The sequence below is a fragment of the Styela clava genome, chromosome 13, assembly GCF_964204865.1.
Source record: "Styela clava chromosome 13, kaStyClav1.hap1.2, whole genome shotgun sequence".
NCBI classification, from domain to species: domain Eukaryota; kingdom Metazoa; phylum Chordata; class Ascidiacea; order Stolidobranchia; family Styelidae; genus Styela; species Styela clava.
The window spans coordinates 4,437,953-4,449,129 of record NC_135262.1 but is presented as its reverse complement, the minus strand read 5'-3'; the positions used below and the strand labels follow the sequence as shown (position 1 = coordinate 4,449,129).

The 11,177-nt window shown below is 33.8% G+C and overlaps 2 protein-coding genes and 1 pseudogene across 2 annotated transcripts; all 3 read right to left on the bottom strand.

The window, feature by feature from the left end:
- On the bottom strand, positions 1 to 2,881 carry LOC144431177 (kelch-like protein 24). The gene has a single exon (XM_078118998.1). The coding sequence runs from the start codon at positions 2,844 to 2,846 to the stop codon at positions 1,200 to 1,202; it is 1,647 nt and encodes a 548-aa protein (XP_077975124.1). The 5' UTR covers positions 2,847 to 2,881; the 3' UTR covers positions 1 to 1,199.
- A 23-nt stretch (positions 2,882 to 2,904) lies between these two features.
- LOC144431175 (glutathione S-transferase kappa 1 pseudogene) lies at positions 2,905 to 5,481 on the bottom strand (annotated as a pseudogene).
- A 2,910-nt stretch (positions 5,482 to 8,391) lies between these two features.
- Positions 8,392 to 10,041, bottom strand: LOC120332218 (kelch-like protein 26). Its single transcript, XM_078119394.1, has one exon. It carries the CDS (start codon positions 10,039 to 10,041, stop codon positions 8,392 to 8,394), a length of 1,650 nt encoding a protein of 549 aa, XP_077975520.1.
- Between the last annotated feature and the right edge of the window lie 1,136 nt (positions 10,042 to 11,177).

Genomic DNA, 11,177 nt, shown 5'->3' with positions numbered 1-11,177 from the left:
CTAGATTTAAAATCAAATATAATACAACAAGGTTTTAAATGCAGTGAAATGTTCCATGTATAGTATACAATATATTCAAAGAAATTGCTGATTAATTTTTATTCCAACTTTTCAACACAATTATTATAAAAATCTCGTTTTGTGATGCACAATAACAAATTCTGTTGGTAAATACAAATTTCATTGCCATTGACAGCGCCATTGCTCAATGCTACAACACAGGTCTGATTCAACGATTTGGCCAAGTATGAGTATTATTAAATGAAAAATATGAGAAAGCGAAATATATATGGGCTGACGAATGAAAGTTACATCATCTAATTGTGATATACCAGTCTTAATAGGTAAGGGGGTGGGCATGGGGTTTGAATCCAAGATGTTGAACTGTGATGCTAACATAGTTCGATCATATGTACTAACAATGTTATACAGAACAATAAGAAAATCAAGTGACCACTGTTACATAATAGATTACATAGTCAAGTGATTTTCTCTAATTATGATGGGTGTAATGTCTCATCTCAATCCCAAATTAAGCTTTTGCACCCAACACTACGCTAAAGATAAAGAAGCAAGATAAAGGAAAATACAAATACAAAAGGTAATAATTATAGGATATAGTTTACTTGCATTGAAACCAAAAATCTCCCTATAAAAGGGAAAAACATAGCTGAAAAATATGTAAAGATAAATATAATAAATGAAAAACATAGTACAATATTTGTAATAATAAACTGTAAATCAGTGCATATAGCATTTAAATTTAGCCGCAAGCAAGACTCATAAGGGATAGAAGCCTTTTCCTTACATTAAAATCTTCAAAGGCCTTGTCTTTAAAAAAAAAGTATAAAAAAGCAGTGGACAGTTCCACACAATCAAGTTATGTTTTGTATAAAAATGAAATTTATGAAGAAATCAAATTTAAATTATACAGCATATCGAGCTACACTTAGATATAAAGAATATAGAATAAAACTATGTATTGATACATGATTTAACTTGTTTCAGTTTCTCGAACATAACAATAAGATAGATCATATCAATAAAATTTGGCTAAATTAACATTGTCCTATAATAATAATTCATTATATTATCAAAATAGATAATTTAATCAAATTGGAACGCTTAAAAATCAAGTGGAACTCATAGTGGCCTGTTTCATATATCCTTAATGCTGATGCAATAAATATAGCATTAACCTAACAGGGAAGTTTATATGCCAGACTGGCAAGTGGAATAATATTCATATTTTCTGGAAAATTCAAAAGATGCTCCCAACGCCTTGATTCAAAATTGTATTTCTCAACTGATTTTGATCCTTTATTACAGATACCTCCTATTGCAAATATTCCATTGCCAACGATGCAAAGGCAAAAACCATACCGAGGAACAGTCATCGAGGCTAAATTTGTCCAACAGTCTGTTTGCGAATTATAAAACTCTGAACTCGAAATTTCTCCATTTTTCCAACCCCCTGCAACATATATTCGATTTCTATAAACGGTAGCAGCAGGAACCTGTCGAGGAACATTCATTGCTTTGACTGAAGACCAAGAGGATAATGAATATCGATTCACTGATGATAAACTACCATTTAAATAACCTCCCAATACATAAAGTGATTCCTGGAGTCGAACTAAAGTACAATTGTGTAATATAATCTTTTCACTTTTGACCACACTCCATACATTTTTGATGATATCGTATTTCTCCAATGTTTTCTTGTCACACAGATAAATGAATCCGTCGCAAACTGCTGCTCGTAAATATTTGCCATGGTGACACTGATGATCAGACATTTCATTCCAAGTTGCATTTTGCTCAGAAATAGAAATACGATATACTGAACCATTTTTCATGAAAACATATATGAAATTCTTCACCATGACTGCAGTATAATCTTCGTCTACCATACCATCATGCAGATTTTTTAGATCCTGCCATTCATTTTTCCTCGGCTCAAATGTTTTGATTTTTCTCAAAGTCTTGTCAAAAACAGCAAAAGCATTGAATCCAGATGCACAAGCGGGTATTTCTGCAGATGCTTCTTCAATACCAGACAACTCAGCCATTTTGAGAAACAATAATTTCAAAATCACAGGTGATTCAGAACACAGGCTCTCATTTCCCACCAAGAATGTTGCATATTGATAAGTAACATTGTTCAGGTTTATCAAATTTATCATTTCAACCAGAAGTTTCCTTCGAGTGCCAATATCAGCTTTGATCCACTGCAGAAGAACAGCAAGTTTGGAATCTTCAGAATAAGCTGAATTTTTTGATCCAACCATGAAGGAGATGAATTCCACATCCAATTCATTGAAGTATTCTTTCTGAGAAATTGCTCCCATATTAGACAATGTAAAATCATCACAAGCTGTTATTAATGTTTGAATTTCAAACATAGATGCAATTTGTTTGATAAAGGGAAGTGTTTTCACGTCCAACTTAGCTTTGAGAAACTCGGCTATCTTATCACAAAGTACTGATAACTGCATCAAAGTTGCAACATGGAGTAGTTGTTCACTTTTTTCCAAAGTAATTGAAGCTTTTCCAGTGTAAATGTAATCAATGCAAATCTTTACCGATTCCACATCAACAACTTGCATTTGAACAATTCCTGTGTTGGTTTCCAAGTTATCATGTGACAACATCGCATCGAAATAATCAGAACCCGCTGACATCATGCTCTTGTGAACCAGGAACTCCTCACTTCCTACTTTGATGACGAGGTCAGAATGTTGTCCATCTTTTTTCATACTATGCAATTTTCCCATCATTAATGCATTGTGTTCATTTACATCAATATCCAAATCAAACTCATTATCCGAAACCTTTGCCATCATCAAGTTATTACTGTATCTAACTTATATTCACAAAAAATGACCATGTAAGTGATGCAACCTGGAGAAGTTCAGCAATTGGTTAAAAAATATTACTGGAATTCAACAGGTTAGGCTTATATTGATAATTGTCAGGAATTTTTATTTACATCATTTCATAAAAATTTTGATTTTAATTGAAGCAGAATTCAGAATTAAGGTTCCACTAATTGTGGGTAGACAAGAGGCATTTATGTAATGTCTTGTATGTATATAAAATATGATATAATTGAATTGACTTGCTAATAGGGACGAATTTTTTTTCCAATTCGAACGAATTTCGAATATTTTTGTGATGTTTTTAATATCGAACCGATAATAACTTTTCAGTTATGACCACGCATGAAATAGCTAATGTCATGCCACGGGCATTCTTTTCCAACACAAAATGAGGGAGAAAGAAATAACTGGAAACCTCTGCTGCACGCTGCGCCGCCACTTGCCAGGTAAAAAACGCTGTGCAAAAGTAGTCAATAGGCTTTTTCCGCTTAATGTAGCCTACCTACTTTAACGATTCCTAAAATTAGTCTTAAAACGATTTGAATAATATGCAATTTGATTTCGAATATTCGGTTCACTTGGACAGCCCTACTAAGAGGTAAGTTTGGAACAAACTGGCCATTGCACTGCTGGAAACCTGCAGGTTCGCAAGTTAGAATCTCTTAGAAGACTATTATGAGAGACAGGATCGCTTGATACTTTACAAGTGCAAGGTGGTTCATTACCCATATCTGTAACATTAATCTAAAACAGTGATTTCCACCTAGGTTCCCCCAGTAAGTCCAGGGGTTCCGCATGTCCCTATTCCAATCGAAATGGCAAAATTCCTAGTTGCATATTGTTCAAACATAATCAAATACACAGATCACAGATATAAGGTATAATATTATCATATAATAAATGTGATTCACTAATGTAGAGTGACTTCAGTTGTTCTGCGTCAAATTGTTGTTTCACATTTGATTGGCATATTTTATGATAATGAAAATAACCAATTGCACGGAAGTTCCTCGTGTAATAAGTCAATATCAAGGAACCTCTTCTATTATAACAACACTGATTCATTTGTTCAACATATACATGTACGGTATATATCTGTGCGATACTTTAACCAAAGCCTTGTTCCGAACAAATGACCACAAAAACATGATTATACTACCCGACAAATGAAACTTGGATAAAAATATTTATCGAGATGTAACGGCCACTATCACCACAATCAAATTTCTGATGATATTTTGTGGCAATGTAAAATGAACAATTTAAAAATTACCCCAATCAAAATTTTAACATTTTATACAAATTTTTATGAAAACATGAGGTTACAAGCTTACAGCCACCACTTGGTGCAGTCTAAAGGTGTGCTAGAAAGTCAAAATAATATAATCCAAGAAGCATATAAATCTTCAATAGGTCAGATCTAAAAACTGGTCGTGGTTCAGGCACCTCCAACAAGAGTTGTATATTTAAACAACAGTAATAATGAGATATTGTGTTTTACAACTATCAAAACAGAGGCAGAGCTAATTGGTAAAGAGGTGACAAAAGACATTTGTAGTTTGTCATGTGGATAATCGTATAGAAGAAGGGGAAATTGTTTGATTTTGGGCAGCTTTATTTTTATGTAGCTACGTCAACATTGAGTTGTGCACAATATTAACTGATTGCTTATTTATTTTATAGAAGGCCCCTCATGCATATTTATCAATAGACTTGATGGAGGAATCAGTTATTTTCTGTCATTACTCATCATTTGGGAACACCGGCCAAGGCTCATTCAAATAATGAGCAAGAAGGAAGATTCTATCAGTACCAAATAACATGTCCCATATTCCATTTTTGTGTAAAATATAGGTAGGAGTGCCAAACACTCTGCACTCAATAGCATATGAAGTAGCTTTCTTCAGCCCTTCCTTAACAGATTGATGATTTATTCCATCCAAAGCATTGGAAGATTCTATGGAGGACAATCCAGCTGCTTCACACGCTTCTTGTAAACTTCTATATTCAGAAATGTCAACATTATCAACCCAGATTCTTTTGTAAATCTCATCTGAAATTCCGTTTAAATGTTCCGGTGATTCCTCCTGTACAAAAGTCAACAAACGCTGAGCTTTAACCGAACCTTTCGCAAAGAAATCCTCCTCTGTGTTTTTCAGAAGTTGGAACGGAACGCGATAGTATTCAGATATTCGGTCAAGATCTAAAAACATTTACTTGAGAAAGAATGATAATTGTTAAATATTCATTCTAGATATTTATTGATAGGACTAGAAGAGTTATGTGGTCCTGGAAAACTTTCAACTGACTCCACTTCCAAACACCTATTGATTTTGCAAATCCAATTTGGGTTAACAAAGATTGTGACTTCGAATACATTTCCATGCTGGCGAAAATTCTGACTCTATTTCAGAGAAACCCAAAATTTGAGATTGAAAACTTTGCAGTAACTCTCTGCTTCATACTTTGATTGTGAGATCAGAATGGTATTCTTCTTTCTCAAATCATCAAATTTCGTCATCATTATGTTTTTGTGTTCATTTTCATTAATACCAGAGTCAAATTCCATTATAATCAAATATTTAGACAACTCACTAGATTTAAAACTAAATATAATACAACAAGTTATTAAATGCAGTAAAATGTTCCATGCATAGTATTTTATACAGTATATTTGAAGAAATTTCTGATTACCTACCGCAATTTCTTAAATCAATTATATAAAATTATAAAAATTTCCTTTGAGAATGCACTGGGGATGCACAATAACAAATTCTGTTGGTGACTACAAATTTTTTGCCAATAACAGTGCTTGCTCAATGCTACAAGACATGTCTGATTGATCAATATAGCCAGGCATGAGTATTATCAAATGAAGAATATAGGAAAGCAAAGTATATATGAGTTAACAAAAGAAAGTTACATCATCTAGGTTGTGATATACAAGTCGTACTCGGTGAGGTGGCCATGGGGTTTGTATCTAAGATATTAATATCTGATGCTAACTCAGTTCGAACACAAGTTCTCACAATTTTACACAGAACAATGTTATATATTGTGAGATGATTTTCTCCAACTATTATGGACGTAATGTCCCTCCTCACTGCCAAATTAAGCTTTTGCACCCAACACTACGCTAAAGAAAAATATAAATACTAAAGGTAACAATTATAGGATATGGTTTACTAGCACTGAGACCTAAATTCCTCACATAGATTGAGATTAATAGAAACTTGGCCAAATACGAATAAGCTGCAAAATATATAAAATAATTGCAATAAATAAAAAACGAACAATATTTATACTAGTAGAAATTAATCAGTACATATCCCTCTGAGTTCAGCCACAAACAAATCTTAAAAGATAAGAAGTTTCATTCTAAAATTAAACCTCGGTGAATTTTTCATAGAACTCTTCCTTCAGCTATTCAGTCAGCAAAGAGAATATAGAACAGTGGCCAGTTCCACACCATCAAGTTATGTTTTGAATAAAAAATAAAATTCATGGAACAAACCAAATTTAAACGATACAGCGTATAGAACTACACATAGATATGAAGACTATAGAGTAAAACTACATATTAATACATGATTTATCTTGTTTGAGTTTTTCAAACTAGCATATCAATAAAATTCGGCTCAAATACAGAAAATTGCCCTATAATAATCATTCATTGTCTATGTATATTATCAAAATAGATAATTTAATCAAATTGAAACGCTTAAAAATCAAGTGGAACTCATAGTGGCCTGTTTCATATATTCTTAATGCTTATGATATAAATATAGCATTGACTATGGTCAGGCGCGCAGCCAGGATTTTCAAAAGGGGGGGGTTTCATAATCATAACTTCCCATTGCGGTCTGTAACAGTCTTCGAATTACGCGCTCGTTAAAGGGACGTCTTTTCAGCGTATAATGATTATTCTTGTCGCGTGAAATATTCAATCTCTGACAACTACAAAATTCTAAAATGTCTTTATATATTAGTTTAATTGTGTCCAACGTAACTCGCGGTTGCTTCTTCTTACGTCAAAACTAAAACATTAGTTCTCTGAAATAAGTAAAATATGAGGATAAACGGTGTATTTAATTTTAATACGTATTTTTGGAATCTTGCCAACTCGTTACGGCCGTTAGAAAAATCTCAATAACTGGTATAAAATCCCGAAAAGTACAATTTTATTTCGCACAATGAAAATGCGTATGAAGTATATGGTTAAATCAAAAATACATATTCATCGCCGCGATTACGCCACTTGTTAAAAGAGCTGACGTTTACAACGAAAAATGATTTTTCTGTTGTGCAAAGTAATCAATTCGTGACCGATAAGGGCATATTTAAAATGTCTTGCTTTATTAATTTAATTGTCTTCAATTTAACCAGCGTTTGCGTCGACAAAACAAAACAATTTTTTACAATTCACAATTTTAAAATACCTCGGCCATTTGCCGACATAAAAATAAAAATTTGTGGTAACTGCCCGTCGCCTATCATATATTGTTTTGATCCGTATTTTTTCTATTCTGCAAATTCGACAAATTTGAGATGTGCTTGTAACATTGACTCCGTTCAATCGCAATGCTGACACTCCGATTATTTTTAAAGATAAAACCTCCTGAAAAATCCCTAAATCTGCTGTGAATTCTCACGGAGTAAAATTTATTTTAGTACAATAAAAATTGATGAATATACTTCGGATTAATTATCTTATATATCATCACAAACCGGGAAAAAAATCACGTTTTCAACCTTGTTTAATGATAACACGAAAATTTTCTACGACAATTTTAAAGTAATGGATAAAAGGCAAATCCCACCCACAATTAACCGTGTTTCGATTTTAGTGACGGTATGTTCCTAAACGGTGACCAAACATAATGTGCGCCATAGGCACAAGAAATTTTGCGATTTTGCGACTAGAAAAGCGTTTTTAGACTGTCGCGGGACTCAACAAAACTTATATTGTTTACGGTTTTATTTTCAGTACTTTATAATTTCAATCAAATTTAGATCGCGGTTTTACTCCTTCTTTTGTCTTTAGAACCTCGCCACCGATGAACGTATAATAACTCACGAATTCACAATTCCGTGCAAAGTACAAAAATAAAATAATTATCATGTTTATCGTGGCACAGATTTATGATTTAGATAGAATAAAAACCGACGTAAGGGCGTTTACGGCCCAAATAACACGCTGATGAAAACATGGGCGATTTTAGCAGAAGGCAATTGCACGCTTTTTCAGTTTTCACATTTCCGTGCGGGTACAAAAATAAAATAGTTCCATTGTTCCCGCAGCACAAATTTGTGATTTAAAGAGAATAAACACCAATGTAAAGGGCGTTCACGGAATAAATAAAATGCCGCGTTGATGAAAACGAACGGCGATTTCAGCAGAAGGCAATTGCGCGTGTTATCGGCAACTTTTTCACTTTTCGGAAAATTCAAAGGGGGGGGGGGGGGGGGGGGTTTCGACCCCGAAACCCCCCCCTGGCTGCGCCACTGACTATGGTGGAAGTTTATATGCCAGACTGGCAAGTGGAGCAATATTCATATTTTCTGGAAAATTTATAAGATTCTCCCAATGACTTGACTCAAAATTGTATTTCTCAACCGATTTTGACCGGCCTTTTTCACCCCCAATTGCAAATAATTCATTACCAACAGTGCAAAGGCGAAAATAACACCGAGGAACTGTCATTGAGGCTAAATTTGTCCAACAGTCTGTTTGTAGATCATAAAACTCTGAACTAGATAATGACCCGTAGATATTATTAAATCCGCCTGCCACAAATATTCGATTCCCATTAACTGTAGCAGCAGGAAGCTCCCGAGGAACATTCATGGCTTTGCATGAAGACCAAGTGGATGGCAGTGAATATCGATTCACTGATGATAAACTACCATTATTAGAACCTCCTAGTATGTAAATTGATTGCTGGAATCCAGCTAATGTACAGTTGAATAGTGTCATTTTTTCTGTTTTTACCAGGCCCCACACATTTTTGCTGATATCATACCCCTCTAATGTTTTCATGCCGAAAAGATAAATGAATTCATTACAAAATTCTGCTCGCAAAAACTGGCCATGTTCAAATTGGTAATCAGCTATTTTATTCCAAGTTGAATCTGGTCCAGAAATATTAATACGATATACTGAACGATTCTCCATAAAAACATAGATGAAATCCTTCACCATGACTGCAGTGTAATAGCTATTTACCATACCATCATGCAGTTTTTTTAGATCCTGCCATTCTTTTTTTTCTGGCCGGAATGTTTTGATTTTTCTCGAAGTCTTGTCAAAAACTGCAAATGCATTGAATTCAGGTGCATTGGTGGGAATTTCTGCAGATGCTCCTTTAACACCAGACTTCTCAGCCATTTTGAGAAACAATAATTTTAAGATTACAGGTAATTCAACACACAGGCTTTCATTTTCCACTAAGAATGTTGCATATCGATAAGAAACATTATTCAGGTTTATCAGATTTATCATTTCAACCAGAAGTTTTCTTCGTTGGTCAATATCACCTTTGATCCACTGCAGAAGAACAGCAAGTTTAGAATCCTCAGAATAAGATAAATTTTTCGATCCAACCATGAAGGAGATGAATTCTACATCCAATTCATTGAAGTATTCTTCCTGTGAAATTGCTCCCATATTAGACAATGCAAAATCATCACATGCTGTTTTTAATGTTTGAATTTCAAACATAGAAGCGATTTGTTTGATGATGAGAAGTGATTTCACATCCAACTTTGCTTTGAGAAACTCAGCTATCTTATCACAAAGTACTGATAATTGCATCAAAGTTGCAACATGGAGTAGTTGTTCACTTTTTTCCAAAGTAATTGAAGCTTTTCCAGTGTAAATGTAATCAATGCAAATCTTTACCGATTCCACATCAACAACTTGCATTTGAACAATTCCTGTGTTGGTTTCCAAGTTATCATGTGACAACATCGCATCGAAATAATCAGAACCCGCTGACATCATGTTCTTGTGAACCAGGAACTCCTCACTTCCTACTTTGATGACGAGGTCGGAATGTTGACCATCTTTTTTCATACTATGCAATTTTCCCATCATTAATGCATTGTGTTCATTTACATCAATATCCAGATCAAACTCTTTATCCGAAACCTTAGCCATTGTCAAGGTATTACTGTATTTAACTTATGTTCACTAAAATATAACCATGCAACCTGGAGAAGTTTAGCAATTAGGTGAAAACATATTGAAATTCATTTATATTGATAGTTGTCAGGAATTTTAATTTACAGCATTTCATGAAAATTCTGATTCTAATTGAAACTACAAATTTCAGGATTAGGGTACCACTGATTGTGGATATACCAGAGGAATGTGAAGCCGTGCATGTTTATAAAATATACCTAATTAAATTGACTGGTTAATAGGTAGGGCTGTCTAAAAATGAAAATTTTTCTCAAATCGGTTTGTCAAAATAACTTTTCAGTTATAACCATGCATGAAATTGCTAATAACATGCCACCGGGCATTTTTTAACACAAAATGAAAGGGGAGATAAATATCGGGTAAACAGTTGTGTGAAAGGCGAGAGTCGCATAAGCAGGATGCACTGCCGCTTGCCCAGTGAAAACTGATGTGCAAAGGTAGTCAATTTGTTTTTCCACTTTATTCGATTTGATTCAAAAAATTTGAGAATCAATTTCGAATATTCATTTCGCTTGGACAGCACTACTAATAGTTAAGTTCGTAACAAGCTTTCCATCGCACTACTGATAAACTGCAAGTTTTTAGGTTAGAATCTCTTACTTCGCAGGTGCAAGGTGGTTTATAACACATATCTGTGACATTGATTAAGAACAGTGATTTTTAAATAAGGTTCCCAGTACAGTCCATGAGTTGTCAATATTCTTATATGCATATTGTTTGAATATAATCAAATTCACAGGTATAATATAATTATACAATAAGTGTGTTTCAATAATGTTGAGTGATCTTCGAGTGTTTCGCGTCAAATCGTTATTTCACATTTTTTCGATTGGCATCTTTTATGATAATAAATATAATCAATTGCAAGGGGGTTTCTCGAACCTGTTTGATTGGAATTTCGCTTGGAATGAAACTTGAAATAAAATACTTATCCAAATGTAGTGGCCACTGACAAAGCATGCAATAATCTTACATGATATGGGAGCAATATAAAATGAATAATAATACAAAAATGCTCAGATTACAATTTTAACATTTAAAAGAAATTTTCTATGAGAACATTAGTGCACAAAAAGGGTGTGCAACAAAGT

Excerpts from the sequence above, each read along its gene's own strand:
- LOC144431177 (XM_078118998.1), bottom strand. The coding sequence starts at position 2,846 with ATGATGGCAAAGGTTTCGGATAATGAGTTTGATTTGGATATTGATGTA.
- LOC120332218 (XM_078119394.1), bottom strand. The coding sequence starts at position 10,041 with ATGGCTAAGGTTTCGGATAAAGAGTTTGATCTGGATATTGATGTAAAT.